The 18,981-nt window shown below is 39.7% G+C and overlaps 1 protein-coding gene across 10 annotated transcripts in view; it reads left to right on the top strand.

The window, feature by feature from the left end:
• DEPDC5 (DEP domain containing 5, GATOR1 subcomplex subunit) overlaps nt 1–18,981 on the top strand; it is a 133,884-nt gene that overhangs the window by 25,711 nt on the left and 89,192 nt on the right. For all 10 annotated transcript variants that reach the window (XM_044243840.1, XM_044243846.1, XM_044243847.1 and 7 more), the window contains exons 9-12: nt 3,444–3,522; nt 5,034–5,095; nt 9,364–9,433; nt 9,677–9,749. In XM_044243840.1, the coding sequence (XP_044099775.1) occupies nt 3,444–3,522; nt 5,034–5,095; nt 9,364–9,433; nt 9,677–9,749 (284 nt within the window). The remainder of the gene's footprint in view (nt 1–3,443; nt 3,523–5,033; nt 5,096–9,363; nt 9,434–9,676; nt 9,750–18,981) is intronic.

The following is an 18,981-nucleotide window of genomic DNA, read 5'->3' as shown; positions in this document are numbered from 1 at the left end:
AATTTGGGGGGGGAATTGGTAGATGGGTACCTGGCTGGCTCAGTTGGTAAGCATGTGGCTCTTCATCTTGTGATGAGTTCAAGCCCCAAGTTGAGTATAGAGATTAACTATTTAAAAAAACCAAACAAATTGGTATAGAATGTTATCCATGAGCATCCTTCATTCTAAAGATTTTATTTATTTATTTGTCAGAGAGAGAGAGTGTGCACAAGGAGGGGGAGCGCTAGGGAGAAGGAGAAGCAGGCTCCCTCCTGAGCAAGGAGCCTGATGCAGGACTTGATCCCAGGACCCTGGGATCATGACCTGAGCAAGGCAGACACTTCACTGACTGAGCCACCCAGGTGTCCCTATGAACATCCTTCATTCTAGAGGGGAATTCAGAGTGGAGCACTACCACTCAGTGGGGAGGCATGAGTGAACAGCACAGATGCGATCCCTCCTGGTAAAGAGCTTACACACCCTAGTGGGGAGACAGATGTAAGTAGACACCCAGTGCATAAATGTAATTATAGATTATGATGAGTAGTCCAAAGGAAACTAGTTGGGTAATGAGAAAGACTAACTGAAGGTGGCCTTCTTAGTAAACAAATGAGATAAATTAAACATTCATAGGGAAACAGAGCATTGCGAGAGAGAGTAGTAGATCTCCTTTACAAAGATGGTCAAGGAGGTGTCTCTGAAAGACGCCAGAAAAGTGAAACTTAGCCAGTGTATGGAGGTTGAGGCAAAGAGCTTTCCAGGCAGAGGAAACAATTGTGAGAGGCCAGTGTGCAGAAGCATAAGAGATAAATAGGAAGAATGATGTCAGTGGGAAGGTGGACTGGTTGCAGCCAGTTCACATAGGTCCTTGTAACTGGGGTAGAAGGACAATTGGAATCTATTGAAGGATTTTAAGTGGTTGAGTGATTCCCGAATTATGCTTTCAAAAGATCATTTATTCATCCAATTGTTTTTTTTTTCTTTTGTTGTTGTGTTGTTGTTACATTAGTTAGCCTATTTATTATAGGCTAGAGGTGTTTCAAATGATGGAGCTTCTGCTGGTCTCTGAATTCCTTTCTTGCACTGATGGCTGCCTTCGCTATGATGGCAGAAGGGGTAGTGTAGGTCCAGGCACCACTGGCTACTGTTTTCATGTAGGAACCATAGTGCCAGATGCCCACAGCTCATCTCTTCATGTTAGTTTTGCCACGGAAGGAGCATGTGTACTTGATGTGCTGACTTTTTCAATTTTCTTCATCATTTTCCTGAGGGAGACCCTATAATGGGTGCTGTTATTTACCAATAGTTCTGACCTTCATGGTGCATTTAGCCATGTCACCAAAAATGAGGTCCAAGTTCAGAGCCATTCAGTTGGATTTTGTTGAACAAAAAAATCCCAAAGTAACAGCGGCAAATTGATGTTCCAGAGTCAACTTTTTTCTCTCTGATAAAAGAAGTCCATGGGAAGACCATTCCTGGCTGGAATGGCAGTGTCACAATTATTGGTGAGCTAAGGCTCTATTTATCTTCCTGTTCTTCCATCCTCAGGACTGGGCTTCCATGGTACAGCTGGAGCTGCTGTAACCACATTCATATTCCAGGTAGAGGAGAGAGGAAGGGAAGAAAGTCAGGAGGGATTCACCTTCCAGCCATGTCAGCTTCCGGATATGACATTTTGTTTACATCTTATTGGCCAGAATTTAGTCACATGTAGCTACTCAGGAAGCTGGGAGGTTTAGTCTTTTGACTGGGTGCCTTGCCTCTTGGAATAGAATCAGCTTCCCATTACTTAGAAAGAAAGGTTGTGGCATATGCACCCATAGTATTCTGCTCTGTGTAGAGCATTGTTTGTAGGGGCAAGAGTAGAAGCAGAGAAATAATTCAGGAAGATAGAAGACTATGGTATGGACTAAGGTAGGAGCCCTAGCAATGGAGGGATGTGGGCAGACTTGAGATGCATTTTGGAGTAGAGTTCACAAAACTTAATGGTGGATTGGGTATGAGGAGTGAAGGAAAGAGAAGAATTGATCAGCTTGTTGGACAGACGGTGATGTCTTTTATGAGGTGGGGAAGACTGGGGGGGAGACATTTGGGAGCAGTTGAAAAAAGTTGTTTGTAAGATACTTGTTGGACTTCTGAGAGGAAAAATCTGCGGAGACATTGGAATCTGGAGCTCATTTTTTCATTTCTCCCATAAGTCCCTCTATTGCATGCTGTCCTGCCCTTGGGAACCATTTGCTGTTCCTCAAACATGCCATGTTCTGTCTTGTGTCCGTGTCTTTGCACATACTTCTCTACTTCTTTCTCCTGTCTGGAGCATTTAGCTCCTGCCTTCTCCCCCTTACAAGCTACTCATTCATTCCTCTGTACTTGTCTTAGGCTCCCTTACTTTTGGAAAGCCTTCCTGGTTCCTTGAGGCAGTCTAGGTATGTAGGGTGTGTCCGATGTGAATTATAATTAATAATTTATTAGACTGGCAGCTCATCAACTGGCATGTCTTACCCCAAGTTCTGTATTCATAATGAGGTTTTCTTGACTATCCTAGGTAGATTTACTGCCCCCTCCACATTTCTTATGAAAATCTTCATGGAATATTTGTATATGTTGCAGTCTTTTGTGTGTTTTAATCCTCTACTCTAAGCTCCTAGAGGGCAGGGACAAGATCTTCTCTTCGTGGCTTTATGATGCCAGGGATGAAGCTTGCTTTTAGAAGTTTCATGTCACATTTAAGAAAAATCTTCCATCATTGCCTTTTTTTTTCTTTTGTGGTAAAAAACATGTAAAATATACCATCTTAACCATTTTATTTTGTTTTATTTATTATTTAAGATTTTATTTTAAGTATTCTAGACACCCGGTGTGGGGTTTGAACTTACAACCCTGAGATCAAAAGTTGCATGTGGGGCACCTGGGTGACTCAATTGGTTAAGTGTCTGCCTTTGTCTCTAGTTCAGCATTGGTCTCCTTGCTCAGTGGGGAGCCTGCTTCTCTCTTTGCCTGCCCCACCCCCTGCTTGTGCTCTCTCTGACAAATAAGATCTTAAAAAAAAAAAAGTCCCATGCTCTACTGATTGAGCCAGGCGGGCCCCCCCATCCTATCTTAACCATTTTATTTTATTTTATTTCTATTTTTTAAAGAGAGAATGAGAGTGAGTGGGGGCCAGGGGCAGAAGGAGAAGAAGAGAGAGTCTCAAGTAGGCTCCACATCCAGTTCAAAGTCCAACACTGGGCAAGATCTCATGACCCAGAGATCAGGATCTGAGCGGAAATGGAGAGTCAGATACTTAACTGACTGAGCCACTCAGGTCCCCCGTCTAAACCATTTTAAAGTGTGCAGTTCAGTAGGGTTAAGTACATTTACATTTAATTGTTGTGAAATGGATCTCCAGAACTTTTTCATCTAGCACAGCTGAAACTCCATACATCATTGCTTTTTAACGCAATTAACATTTTTGTTTATTTCAGGTGGTGTTTCGTTCTACGTCGGCTATGGTTTACATATTTATTCAGATGAGCTGTGAAATGTGGGATTTCGATATTTATGGTACTGTTCCTAAGTGCTGGTTGTAGCTGCCATTGGGTTGACATTTTTGGTTTCTCCCAAGTTGGTATCATTTTACAGTAAGCTATTGACATTCTCTAAAAATCTGTCCCGAGATCTTTACAAATCATTAAATGCCAAAATAAACAAATTGAAAGGAAATATTTTACATATGTATATTTATATGGTGAATTCCATGAAATGCTATAAAGTATTAATGAAAAATCTGACTTCTCAGATCTTTAATTATCCTGCAAGTATGGGTTGAAAAGACATAAAATCACTCTATGGCTAGGAACAAACTTTCTTTGATATTATTCATTTCTCTTCGTGTCACTCAGAACTCTCCATGTTTGTCTCATTTTTATTTTTTAAATTTAAAGATTTTATTTATTTATTTGACAGAGAGAGATCACAAGTAGGCAGAGGCAGACAGAGAGAGAGGGGGACGCAGGCTCTCTGCTGAGCAGAGAGCTCGATGTGGGGCTTGATCCCAGAACCCTAAGATCATGACCTGAGCCGAAGGCAGAGGCTTTAACCCACTGAGCCACCCAGGTGCCTCTGTTTGTCTCATTTTATTAGAGTTATTATGTAATGAGTAGAGGGCAATATAGCTGCTATGAGGTGTGGCTACTGTGTCCAATACACCAGTCCTATGGTACATGTATTTCAAATTTGTGTTTAGCAAAATTACAAATTAATTTCTTTTTAAAAACTTTTTATTTAAATGGAATTAATTAACATATAGTGTATTATTAGTTTCAGAGGTGTGGTTCAGTGATTCATCAGTCTTACGTAACACGCAGTGCTCATTATATCACATGCCCTCCATAATGCCCATCACCCTATTACCCTATCCTCCCAAACCCCTTCCTTCTAGCAACCCTAAGTTTATTTCCTGTAATTAAGAGTCTCTTATGGTTTGTCTTCCTCTCTGGTTTTGTCTTGTTTTATTTTTCCATCCCTTCCCCATGATCTTCTGTTTTGTTTCTTAAATTTCACATATGAGTGAGATCATATGATAATTGTCTTTTTCTGATTGACTTATTTCATATAACATAATATTCTCTAGTTCCATCCATGTCTATAAACTAAACTCTTTTATGGGTCATCCAAGTCATTCAAGAACAGTAGGAACTGCAACTGATAATTCAGTGAATGCCCAGGGTCATCTTCTAACCAACTTTAAACATCGTGAGAATACTCACATTTGGAGGTTAAGATGGTCCTCTCATTCTGAAGGTAACACTGCATTTTTCAGTCATCAAAGCATTTTCAATCTTGGCTTTTACCTTAGAGCTACAGCTTCTTACTAAGTGAGGCAAATACTAAATTTGGCTCTGTGGAAAGTCTAGATTGAAGCTACTTTTATACACCTGACTTTTATAATCTTGTTTTAAGATATAGCAGAACCTACCCTGTCTTTGGTCCCATTCCTGCTACATTACTGAGAGCAGATATTGTAAACAAGAAATAAAGATAATCTTCACCCTCTTCTCGTTGTTGCTTTTCAGGGGATCTATATTTTGAGAAAGCTGTGAATGGTTTCCTTGCTGATCTCTTTACCAAGTGGAAGGTATGTTTCTTACACACTAAATCTCATTGCATAAACATTACTATTGCGGATTTTAGAAATACACCATTTTTATTAAGCTACCTTTGGATTTTTTAATTTAATTTAATTTATTTATTTGACAGAAAGAGATCACAAGTAGGCAGAGAGGCAAGCTGAGAGAGGAGGAAGCAGGCTCCCTGCAGAGCAAAGAGCCTGATGTAGGGCTCGATCCCAGGACCCTGAGACCATGACCTGAGCCAAAGACAGAGGCTTAGCCCACTGAGCCACCTAGGCGCCCCAAGCTACCTTTAATTAAAGTTATCTCCCATCCAAGTACTAACCAGGCCCGACCCTGCTTAGCTTCCGAGATCAAACGAGATCGGGCGCGTTCAGGGTGGTATAGCTAAAGCCTAAATTGATAAAACTCTAGATTTACATTACTTTAACTACCTCGACATGATAAAGTATTTGTGAGAAACCTATAGGTGACATCAGATTTAATGGTGAAAGACTAAAAACTTTCCCCTTTAAGATTTAGGAACATTAGGGGGCCTGGGTGGCTCAGTTGGTTAGGCATCTGCTTTTGGCTCAGGTCATGATTCTGGGATCGAGTCCTGCATTGGCTTCCCAGCTCCACAGGGATTCTTCTTCTCCTTCTGACCTTCTCCCCTCTTATGCTGTCTCTCACTTTCTCTCTCTCTCTCAAATAATAAATAAAATCTTAAAAAAAAAAAAAAAAGATTTAGGAACACAGTAAGGATGCCTGCCATCACCATTAGTATTCAGTGTTGTACCAGAGGTTCTAACTGCAGCAATTAGGCAAGAAAAAGAAGTAGAATGCACCCTTATTGGAAAAGAAGAAGTAAAAGTACCTCTATTCACAGATGAACTCTTATATGTAGGAAATCCTAAAAAATCTACAAAAAATCTATTAGAACTAATGTAAATGGATTCAGCAAAGTTCAGGGTACAAAATCAACACACACCATCATTTGTGTTTCATCGGCAATGAATAGTTTGAATAGGAAATATAAAAACATAGAATTAAGTTTTATTTGTTTTTTTATTTTTAATTTATTTTTATTTATTTATTTATTTTAAAGATTTTATTTATTTATTTGACAGACAGAGATCACAAGTAGGCAGAGAGGCAGGCAGAAAGAGAGAGAGGAGGAAGCAGGCTCCCCATGGAGGAGAGAGCCCGATGCGGGACTTGATCCCAGGACCCCGAGATCATGACCTGAGCTGAAGGCAGCGGCTTAACCCACTGAGCCACCCAGGTGCCCTCTCACAAGGTGTTTTAAAGCATCTATATGTAGTATGGTCTCAGTAGGATCCTGGTCTCAACTGAATCTAAGTCCCATCTTCCTCAGCAACACCGAAGCAATATCCTTCAGCTGTGAAGTGTATAGATGTAGAAGTACAATGCTTGCCCCCAGAGAACTTACAGATCTGCTGGGAGCTTGCATATGTGTATTTGAAGCAATAGCAAACTATATGTTTTAGGGGTTGAAACTTTATTTACTTTTGAATTTGGGCCTGGAAGGCCGAGGAAGGTGTTTGGATGTTGGAAAGGAAGATGGAGAGGGTGTGTCAGATGAACAGTTCGAGCAAAAGGATGTAGACAGGTGTGAGAGTGGGGAGTGGTCTAGGCAACTTCACAGAGGGTTTATATGGGGTATAATTAAGTAATGAGGTGGATTAGAAAGATAGGGTCATATTGAGCCAGGTAGTTTTGGACTTGACAGGAAGTATGGGAACTATTACAGGTTCTCAGCCAAGATATCACTATGATCAAAGCCAGGGAGAATTTGAGGAAAGAAGAGTCCAGTGGCCAGGAGCAGTTTGGTGAAGGGACACACTGAAATTAAGCAGACCAACCAGGAGGCTTCTGCAGTCATGTGGTTTAACCATGATCAGGCCTTGGTGTCTGCCAGAGCCTAAAGCTTGGGGTGGGCTGAATAGTGGTTACCTTGGATCTCATAATGGCCATTTCATTATTGGGTCTGTGAAAACCTTCATTTCAGGTCTGGCTCAGTTGTGTCTTAGATGTGGACTAACCCAAGATTCTGTAAGTGGATATGTGATTAGCTATAGGGGCAGAATTTGGCATAGGCCCAGTCATTAGTTTACAGGATTTTGTTCTTAGGATTTGTTTATTTTTTTAAAGATTTTATTTATTTATTTATTTATTTTTATTTGACAGAGAGGGAGAGAGAGAGAGTGGGAGGGGCAGAGGGAGAAGCAGATTCCCCGCCGAGCAGGGAGACCGATGCAGGGCTCCATCCCAGGACTGGCATCATGACCTGAGCCGAAAGCAGTTGCTTAACTGCCTGAGCCAACCAGGCACCCCATGAATTTGTTCATTTTTTAAATTCAAGAACTTGGGTTTTTTTTTTTTAATTTTTAAATATTTAAATTTATTTATTATTTGACAGAGTAGGCAGAGAGGCAGGCAGAGAGAGAGGGGGAAACAGGCTCCCCACTGAGCAGAGAACCCGATGCGGGGCTTGATCCCAGGACCCTGAGATCATGACCGGGGCCAAAGGCAGAGGCTTAACCTCTGAGCCACCCAGCACCCCTTGGTTTTATTTTTTTTAAGATTTTTATTTCTTTGTGAAAAAGAATGTGAGAGAGAAAGAGAGCACAAGCTGGGGAAGGGCAAAGGCAGCGGGAGAAGCAGACTCCCCCTTGACCAGGAGCCTAGTGTGGGACTCCATCCCAGTGCCTGGGATCATAACCTGAGCTGAAGGCAGATGCTTAATGCCTGAACCACCCAGGTGCTCAAGAACTTGGTTTTAAAGCGGGAGCTTGAAAATGAATTAACTTTACGTAACTACTCTGTATTGATTTAATGATTTTAGTGAAGGTTGTCTATTCCTCTTGTCTAATAACTTAAAAGTTAGCACTGTGGACAGAAGGATTGAGCATGAGAGTTCATTAATTCATTTCAGAGCCCAAAATATAGTGGTGGTGGGAGTAATAGTAGTAGTCTGAGTTAACATTTATTGAGTATTTTGACATAGCAGGTATCTTGATAAGTGTTTTGTCCACATTATCTCACTAAACTCTTGCCACTATTTTATAGGTAGGGTAAGTACAGCTCAAAGAGGCTGGGTAATTTGCTCATGATCAACAGCATGTAAAAGCAGAATGAGGATTCTAATTGGTGCCTTCCATTCACCCAGAGGTAGCCTGAGATCATAACCTCAGTGCTATCCTGTCTGTATTATTATAGTCCCAGGTCATGTTGCCTGTCATATATTATCCCCGTCATCACATGAGTTGAGAGGCTCATATGGCCACACCAGCCCATTGTAAGGCATTTTTTTCTGTATATCACTTATACCAAAATCAGATAAATCAGGAGTTGAGTTTGGAGCACTGGGTATCCAATAAATTTGTTGGTGGCTAATGAAGATGTGCTCTTTCCTAGCACTCTGCTCTGGGTACTGTGGCTTGTATTTAGGAATTTCTGTCCACTTGAGGTATATCCATGGGGTTGTATAAGGTGGATCATGTTGTATATATACCTTACATGGTAAATGGTGAATTGTGTAGTCAGTGAGTATGGTCAGTTAGAGATGGGTCATTGTAAGCTCTCCTCTTTGAAGATTGGGAGGAACTAAAACTGGGCTTGCTGTTTCACTGGTGCAAGCCAAATTTCATGCCATCTGTGAACAGCCTATTTCCAGAACGTTGATCTCCAGACTCTGTGGAAATGTATTCTCACCAAAACCCGTCCCCATCCAAAGGTACTTCATTGCCTTGGCTTCGACTCCTGCATCTCAAGTAGCTCCCAAGCCTCATCTTTATGGCCGTGGTAGGATGTTGGGATGTGTTTGATTCTCACATCTACCACCATGGGTTTTATTCTTGTTTCTTAAGCTACTTTTCTGAAGAAATTTTAAAAACACCATGAAACAGGTACAGGTACCATAATCCTTTGACACTGGGCTAATCTAGTTCATGCCAAATCAAGAGCTGGGAGATAGTGACCCATACTTATTGGCAATTTGCAGTTTTTAAGCACTTTTTGCACTTCTGGGACAATAGGTAATTTGCCCAAGGTCATGAGGTGGTAAATTTCAGAGCCAGGACTCAGTGCAGATCTTCTCACTCCAGCAGTGCTGTGTTCACTGCATTATGCAGCCTCAGTTACGTGATATCATCTAATACAGTGTGCTACCACTGAGCCTCCTACAATTGAGACTATTATGTTCATGCAGACTCCTTCATTGTGAAGTAAATGAAATAAATGTAAGCCTTTTTTTCTCTACTCATTCTAGGAGAAAAACTGTAGTCATGAAGTGACAGTGGTCCTATTTTCTAGAACTTTCTATGATGCAAAATCTCTTGGTGAGTAAGTCTTCTCCTCTAGTTTTTTTTTTGTTAAGCTTCCCACCCATTCCTTACATCTTTCCCTTCACAATGCTCATCTTTCATACTTTTTCTGTTATGAGCCCAGGGTAAAATAGAAAATCTTATAGTCTATTAGTGGATGCCGAGGGTCTGCAGGCTGTGATTAGCCAACTTTATATATAATTTTATTCACTCATTTATTTTTCACTCTGATTTATGTGTGTTGTTTCTCGTTTTCAGATGAATTTCCTGAAATAAACCGAGCCTCAATTCGACAGGATCACAAGGGACGGTACTATGAAGACTTTTATAAGTATGTTTGAGTGGTTTGCTGTGCCTTTTTTTAAAAAAGATTTTATTTATTTTATTGAGATAGAGAGAGAGCAAGAGTCGGGGGGAGGGGTGGGGGGGCAGAGGGAAAGGTAAAAGCAGGCTCCCCACTGAGCAGGGTGGCTGATGTGGGGATTGATCCCAGGACCCTGGGATCACGTCCTGAGCCAAAGCCAGATGCTTAACTGACTAAGCCACCCAGGTGCCCTCTATGCTCTGTTTGTTTGTTTGGTTATTTCTTTCCTAACTTAAAAAAAAGTTAACCTTTTCATTTTGGAATAATTCTGGGTTTACAGAGAAGTTACAAAGATAGCCCAGAGAGAGAGTTCCCATATACCCTTTACCCAGTTTCCCCTGTTAACATTTCATAACCAAAGTCCATTTGTCAAAACTGCAAGATTAACCCTGGTATATTACTATTAACTAAATTTCAGGTGGTTTTCAGATTTCATTAGTTTTTCTACTTTATGTTCCAGGATCTAATCCAGGATACCACACTGCATTTAGACTTTACAAACTTTGTACTGTGAAAACTGTCAATCTCCCAGAAAAAAAGAATAAATAATGCAATGAATTCACATACCCAACAGCTAGATTGAACAGTTATTATTATGCCATATTTGCTTCCTCTGTTTTGTTTGTTTCTTTCTTTATTTTGCTTCATCTTGTTTTTTTGGCTAGCTTTTATTTTAGCATAAATTGCAGATGTTGTGACATTTTTGTTCTTTGGTATATCTAAAAAATAAGGGCATTTTTACATATAACCACAATGTCATGGCTATGTTGAACAAAGTTAATTCTAATATCTAATATCTAGTATATATTCAGATGTCATTAATTATCTCTGAAATAATTTATGTTTGATTTGCTTGTTAAGTCTAAATCTAAAGCAGTTTTACCCTTCCTTTTTGCCCCCAAACATTTGATGTGTTGAAGAATCTCAGTTTTACTGTGTGCTTCCCCAACTTCCATGCACAGGTGAATCATTCCAGGGGATCATGCCGATTCCATTAAGTTCAGGAGTCCTGGAGTGGGTCTGAGATTCTGCTCGGTCTAGCTAGCTCCTTTGCTTGCGTAGGTTGGTCTTTGTATCCCGTTTTGAGTAGGGAGGCTGTAGAAGACCCCTTCTGGATTGGTCTAAGTGCATCCTTATGGTGGTGTAGATTTATTTTCTGTAAACCAGAGGCTCCACTGGGGCAATTTCCTTGCCACCTCTACTTACCCAGCACATTTGGCACTGTTGAGAGATTTTTTTTTTTTTTTTTTTTTTTTTTTTTTACCGTCAAAATAGTGTGCGGGAGGTAAAAAGGGGAAATTATACAACTGATATCTCCTGGAGAGGCCAGGGATGCTGCTAAGTGTCCTACAGTGTGCATAGGACAGCCTGCACAGCAAAGTTACTTAGCCCATGATACCAGTAGTGCTGAGGTTGAGAAGCCCTCTGGAAAGACTTGACTGGACCTTTTTAGTTAAGACTTACCCTCTTTGCTGATGCCCTGTACTTCTCATACCATCAGCACAGAATTCAGATCAGTCCAGATGTCCTGAAGTGCCTCTGAATAAGGGGACGCTTTGTGAGATGCTAGAAGCATAGCAGATACAGTCGGATGGGGATTGCTCAATGGGCTGGAGCTAAAGGGCTTTGATCTTTTAAATTCTCAGATCCTTGGAGAAGTTTATCACATGACTGTTGACACTTCAGGTGGATGATAGAATAGATCTTGAGGCTTTAGAAAGCCTTTCACTTTGTAGAGTTTAAATGGATTGTTTTATTTTTGCCTGAGGTACCAAGATTTTTTTTTTAAAGACTTTATTTATTTATCTGACAGAGAAAGAGAGAGCTAGCAGAAGCAGGAGGAGCAGCAGGCAGAGGGAAGAGGGAGAAGCAGGCTTCCCACCAAGCAGAGAGAACCCTATGCGGGGCAATCCCAGGACTCTGGGATCATGACCTGAGCCAAAGGCAGATGCTCAACTGACTGAGCCACCCAGGCATCTCCCAAAAATTTATGTTTAAATAAAAAGGAACTCTTTTGATACGAAGCGTGTTTCCTCACCTTACTACACTTGTTAAAGCCGGTAGAGACTGCTTCTCTCAAGCACATGACTCTGTTACTGGTTCATTCTTGCTGCCTCAGACTATTTATTTCCTTCTGTAACTGAGAGGAGCTCATTTCCCTTACCATCTCAGACTGGGAAATCAATGTCTCTCTCTTTTGCAGAAACAGTTTACTATGTGGATTTAGTTTTTGTCTCAGATGGCCATTCTTCTCCCCTACCCCCAACCTGGAACCTTTAACATTTCTTTGTAGCTAGTTCCTTCCTAAGTCCCAAGCCAGCACCAAATGCCAATTTGTAGAGTACTCCCCCCACCGCGCCCCCATTCTCAACTTTGTCGTAACATTCCTAAAGAAGAAATTTTTTATTCTTTTATAACTGTGTGTGTGTGTATATATAGGTATATATATATATATGTATGTGTATATTATAATGTATATGTGTATATATATATATATATATATACATACATACACACATATTATCATTTGTATTCTGGACTTACTATGTGTATGTATATGTGTGTGTGTATATATATATACACACATAGTTATATTTTAAACTGTGGTTGCGGATAAGCCCCAAAGAACGACAGAAGTTACGGACACTTTCTAGGCAGTTTTTTGGGCAACCTTTTAAAATTTCTATCTCAAAAAATTTTAAGTTATGAGAAAGTGGAAGGAAGAATATAATGAATATCTGTATACTTTTCACCAGATTTATCAATTATTAACATTTAATAGACACATGATTATCTTATACTTCATTATTTATCTCCTTAGAGCAAGGACATTGTAACAGTGCTAATTGTCCTAATATTCCTTCTTGAGATGCTTTTCCTGATCCAGATTTCTTTCTAGGATCATGTATCATTTGTAGCTTAGGTAATTTTCTGTTTGTTTTTATAGTATGTTACTGTGAAAATTTTCAAACAGAGAGACAAATTGATTGAATTGTATAGTGAACACTCATATACCTACCACCTGGGTTCTTTTTTTTTTTTTAAAGATTATTTATTTATTTATTTGACAGACAGAGATCACAAGTAGGCAGAGAGGCAGGCTGAAAGAGAGAGAGGAAGAAGCAGGCTCCCCGCCGAGCAGAGAGCCCGACGTGGGACTCGATCCCAGGACCCTGAGATCATGACCCGAGCCGAAGGCAGAGGCTTAACCCACTGAGCCACCCAGGGGCCTCCACCTGGGTTCTATAATTAACATTTTGCTGTACTGTTGACCCTTGAACAACATGAGTTTGAACTGCATGGTTCATATATGTGGATTTTTTTGACAGACACAATACAGTATGTAAAGGTATTTTCCTTATGATTTCTTTTTAAGATTTATTTATTTGAGAGAGAGGGAGCACTGATGCATGTGAGCAGGGGGAAAGGCAGAGGAAGGGACAGACTCGCTCTCTGCTGAGCACAGAGTAGGACACAGGGCTCTATCCCACAACCCTGAGATCATGACCTGAGCTGAAATTGAGTCAGACGCTCAACTGACAGAGCCACCTAGGTGCCCCCGTTTATGAGTTTCTTAATTACGCTTTATTTTGTCCAGTTTATTTTATTGTGAGACTATAGTATAAAATATCTATAACATCTATAGCATACAAAATACATTAATGGGCTATGTTATCAGTAAGGCCTCTGGTCAGCAGTCGGCTATTAGTAGTTAAGTTTTTGGAGAGTCAAAACATACACACATTGTCAGTTGCACAGGGCAGGGGCGTTAGTGCCTCCAACCTCCATGTTGTTCAAAAGTCAACTCTATTTCCTTTATCACTTACCAAATTACCTTTTTCTGTCATTTAAGAAATAATGCATCTTCATTGTAGAAATTATGAAAAATCTATAGAGGAGCATAAGATAGAATATAAGAGTGGCTCCACTCTCCTATTGAGATGGTAATAAGATGATAATAGTTATCATTTGTATTCTGGACTTACTATATATAGGACACTTGCTAAGCACTTTAGTTATCTTGATTTCATTTAAATATCATAGCATTCCTTGTGATGGTTGCTGTTATCCCATTTTACAGATGCAGAAACTTGGACACAGAGTTTAAGTAACATATCCAAAGTCCATGAAAGATTAAGTGATGGAGTATGCACTTGATGCAGACAGTGTGGTTCAGAGTTTGTGCTTTTGACCAGTGTATTCTTCAACCCCATACTGATCATACTTTAAATTATTTGTCGATTTTCTTTTGGGTCCTGTATTGTAATGGGCCATTTCTTCCCCCAATGTCACCATTTATATCTTCATGCTGTTAAATTCATCATACCACTTCAGTGGATCCTAGAACTTTTTTATTTGATTTTTTTTTTTAAGATTTTATTTTTAAGTAATCTCTACATGTAACATGGGGTTTGAACTCATGACCCTGAGGTCAAGAGTTCTATGCTCTTCCAATTGAGCCAGCTGATTCCTGGAACCTGAGAACCTCTTTTGGCCTAAGAATATATGAAGTTATTTCTACATAATGAATATGAATGAGTATGAATTCACTTGAGGATAATTATGGGCATATTAAAACAGATTGTAGAAAGCATGAATGAGTTACAAGTATAGATTTACATATGTAAATATATCATTAATATATCATTATACATCATCATAAATATATCATTAAGATAATATATAAGATATAAGATATCATTAAGATAATATATCACATTTCCTCACATTATTAAAAAATCAGCCCCAACATTTTTTAAATTAAAAGAAGCTTTGGTTATATTTTCCTTACTATAAAAACAATACAGATTTATTTTTAGGAAAATCATGAAATATAGTTAGGTACAGAGTAATACAATATAGGACACCCTCAATTCCACTTCCCAGATGCAGTCATCATCACTTGGGTGTATCAAACCCTGTTCTTTGTTTATAGAGACAGAGTAGTTTTCACAGAGTTGTGGTCACAGACTCCCCTGCTTTTTTCACATGATGTTTTAAACGAGCATTTTCTTTTTAAGATTTTATTTATTTATTTATTTGACCGACAGAGAGAGAGAGAGAGCGAGAGAGGGAACACAAGCAGGAGGAGTGGGAGAGGGAGAAGCAGGCTTCCTGCTGAGCAGGGAGCCTGATGTGGGGCTCAATCCCAGGATGCTAGGATCATGACCTGAGCTGAAGGCAGATGCTTAACAACTGAGCCACCCAGGCACCCCAAAACCAGCATTTTCTACTAACTTCATCACAAATGCCATTCCATGTCAAATACTCTGTTTCCACAGCATCATTTTTATTGCTCTGCAGACATTTCATTTGATTGCTAACATTTATTGAACACAAGTAATTTTCAACTTTCCACTACTGTCAGAAGTTCTACCAGTAAATGGTCTTACAGTTTTTAAGCATTAGCTTAGTTATAACCTTAGCATAACCTTAAGCATAAACTTAGGACAAGTTCCCAGAAACGGAGTTATTGGGTTAAAGATATTCTGTTTCTGTTAAGGCTTTTCATTTGTGTTGCCAGATTGCCCTGCAAAACCACTGAAGTTAAAAAAAAATCTGTTTTCCCAGTAGTTATGTTATTTCTCTGCCCTTTCCAACACTGAATACTATTTTCTTTCTTCACAGTTAGAGTGGAAGAACAGTTACCTCACTAAGTCTTAATAATCATTTCTTTTATTACCAAGAGTAAATATTTTCTCATGCTGATTGGCCTTTGTATTTCTCTTTTGCAAATTGTATATTCATCTTCTTAGCTAATTTTTTCATCTTTTTTGTTTTTTGTCTTATCCTCCCTCGTTTGACTTTGTAATCCAGAGGGAAGTACTTTTAATACTGTGGTATGTTTCTCTAGGTCTTTTTCTATTTGGCCCATTTTATTTTATTTTTTAAAGATTTTAGTTTATTTTTTAAGTAATGTCTACACTGAGTGTGGGGCTTAAACCTATAATCCTGAGATCAAGAGTTGCATGGTCCACTGACTGAGCCAGCCAGGTACTTCTGTTTAGCCTGTTTTAAAATTGGATGATTTTTTTTGGCTTGCTTTGTTTTTAATAAAATCAAATATACTTGGGTGAGAATAGCATTGTGAACCTTCATGACTCATATTAAATGGCTATCAAAGAGGATTTCATTTTTGATAGTTATATATCTATTGTAGCCTGAAATTTTATCATATCATATCATATCATATCCTTATTGTTAGATAGTTAATCTTTTTCTAATTTTTATTTTTCTAAATTTTTATTTATTTATTAAAGATTTTATTTCTTTATTTGACAGAGGGAGAGAGAGCACAAGTAGGCAGAGCGGCAGGCAGAGGGAGAGGGAGAAGCAGGCTCTCCGCTGAGCAGGGAGCCTGACGTGGGGCTCTGTCCCAGGACCCTGGAATCATGACCTGAGCTGAAGGTAGCTGCTTGACTGACTGAGCCACCCAGGCACCCCTCTCATTTTTAAAAAGATTTATTTATTTCCTTGAAAGAGAGAGAGAATGAGCAGGAGGGGCAGAGGGAGAGGGAATCTCAAGCAGACGATGCTGAGTGCAGGGCCCAACACGGGGCTCAATCTCACAATCCTGAGATCACGACGTGAGCCAAAACCAAGAGTTGGATGCGCAATCAACTGCACCACCCAGGCACCCCAATCTTTTTCTAATTTTTAAATTAATCAACATCCACTGTGATATACAGGTATATAGTTATGCATTCCTGAATGTTTCTTGCTTTTTTTAAAGATTTTTTAAAAAGATTTTATTTATTTATTTGATAGACAGAGATCACAAGTAAGCAGAGAGGCAAGCAGAGAGAAGTGGGGAGGCCGGCTCCCTGTTAAGCAGAGATCCCAATGCGGGGCTTGATCCCAGGACCCTGGGATCATGGCCTGAGCCAAAGGCAGAGGCTTTAACCCACTGAGCCATCCAGGTGGCCCTATTTTTAAGATTATTTGTTTATTTATTTGACAGAGAAATCACAAGTAGGCAGAAGTAGGCAGAGAGGCAGGCAGAGAGAGAGGGAGAAGCAAGCTCCCTGCTGAGCAGAGAGCCTGATGTGGGGCTTGATCCCAGGACCATGGGATCACGACCCAAGCCGAAGCCAGAGGCTTAATCCACTGAGCCACCCAGGCTCCCCGCCTTTCTTTTTTTTTTTTTTTTTTTTAATTAAGACTTCTAATTTTTTTAGAGCAATTTTGGGTTCCCAGCAAAATTGAGAGAAGGTACAGGGATTTCCCATACACTTTCTCTACCCACACCTACATAATGCCATTCTCATATTATCAACATCCTTTACCAGAGTGATGGCATTGTTAGAACTAATGAACCTACACAGATATACCATAATCACTGAAAATCCATAGTTTACCTTAGGACTCACTCTTGGTATTGTACTCTCCGTAGGCTTTGACAAATATTTAATGATATGTCTCCATCATTATAGTATCTTGCAGAGTATTTTTACTACCCTAAAAATCCTCAGTGTACCACTATTCATCCCTTCCCCCAAAGCCCTAACCCTTGGCAACCACTGATCTTTTTAGAGTCTGTACAGTTTTGTCTTCTCCAGAAAGTCATGTAGTTGGAAGCATACAGTATATAATCTTTTCAGATTGGCTTCTTTCACTTAGTAATATGCACTTAAGTTTCCTTCAAGTCTTGTCATGGCTCATTTCTTTTTAGCACTCAGTAGTATTCCATTGTCTGGGTATACCACAATTTATTTATCCATTCATCTACTGAAGGACATCTTGGTTGCTTTCAAGCTTTGGCAGTTATAAATCAGCTTTTTATAAACATCTGTTTGTAGGTTTTTGTGTGGACTGAAGTTTTCATCTCCTTTAGGCAAATATGAAGGAGTTTGATTGCTAGATCATATGATTAGAGTATGTTTAAGAAACCACCAAAATGTCTTCCAAAGTGGCTGCATTATTTTGCATTCCCACCAGCAATGAATGACAGTTTCTGTTGCTCCATATCCTTACCAACATTTGGTGTTGTCAGTCTCCTGGATTTCAGCCATTCTGATAGGTATATAGTGGTCCCTTATTGTTGTTTTAATTTGCATTTCCCCGTATGACATGCTGTGGATCATCTTTTCATATACTTATTTGCCATGTGTGTATCATCTGAGGTGTCTTTTTAGGTGTTCTGCCTATTTTCTTTTAATTTTTTTTTAAAAGATTTTATTTATTTGACAGAGAGAGATCACAAGTAGGCAGAGAGGCAGGCAGAGAGAGAGAGAGAGAGAGGGAAGCAGGCTCCCTGCTGAGCAGATGGCCTGAGGTGGGACTCGATCTCAGGACCCTGAGATCATGACCTGAGCTGAAGGCAGCGGCTTAACCCACTGAGCCACCCAGGCGCCTTGGTGTTCTGCCTATTTTGAATCGGGTTGTTTGTTTCTTATTGTTGAGTTTTTTGTTTTTTTTTTTTAAGATTTTTAAAATTTATCTGACAGCTATCACAAGTAGGCAGAGAGGCGGGCAGAGAGAGAGGAGGAAGCAGGCTCCCTGCTGAGCAGAGAGCCTGATGCAGGCCTAGATCCCAGGTCCCTGGAATCATGACCTGAGCCGAAGGCAAAGGCTTTAACCCACTGAACCACCTAGGTGCCCCTTATTGTTGAGTTTTAAGAGTTTTTTGTGTATTTTGGATGATAGTCCTTTATCAAATGTGTCTTTTGCCAGCATTTCCTTCTAGTCTGTGGCTTGTCTTCTCATTCTCTTACCATTGTCTCAGAGCAGAAGTTTTTGTATTTTAATAAGATCTAGCTTATCATTTTTTTTGTTTCATGGATTGTGGCTTTGGTGTTGAATCTAAAAAGTCATCATCCTACCCAGGGTTATCTAGGTTTTGCGGTACGTTATCTTTTAGGAGTTTTATAGTTTTATTTTTTTTTAAGATTTTACTTATTTATTATTTGAGAGAGAGAGAGATTGATGAGTAGGAGGAGGGGCAGAGGGAGAAGCAGACTTCCTGTGGAGCAGGGAGCCCAATATGGGACTCAATCCCAGGACCCTGGGACCATGACCTGAGCCGAAGGCAGATGCCCAACCAGTTGGGCCACCCAGGTGCCCAATATAGTTCTACATTTTATATTTAGGTATATAATCTGCTCTGAGTTGGTTTTTTAAAAGTTTTCTGCCAAAACCCAAGATCAAAGCATATTTTTTAGTTAATTTTTATGAAGAGTGTAAAGTCTATGTCTGGCTT

The sequence above is a fragment of the Neovison vison genome, chromosome 3 (assembly GCF_020171115.1).
Source record: "Neovison vison isolate M4711 chromosome 3, ASM_NN_V1, whole genome shotgun sequence".
NCBI lineage: Eukaryota > Metazoa > Chordata > Mammalia > Carnivora > Mustelidae > Neogale > Neogale vison.
This window is presented reverse-complemented; position numbering and strand designations above follow the sequence as displayed.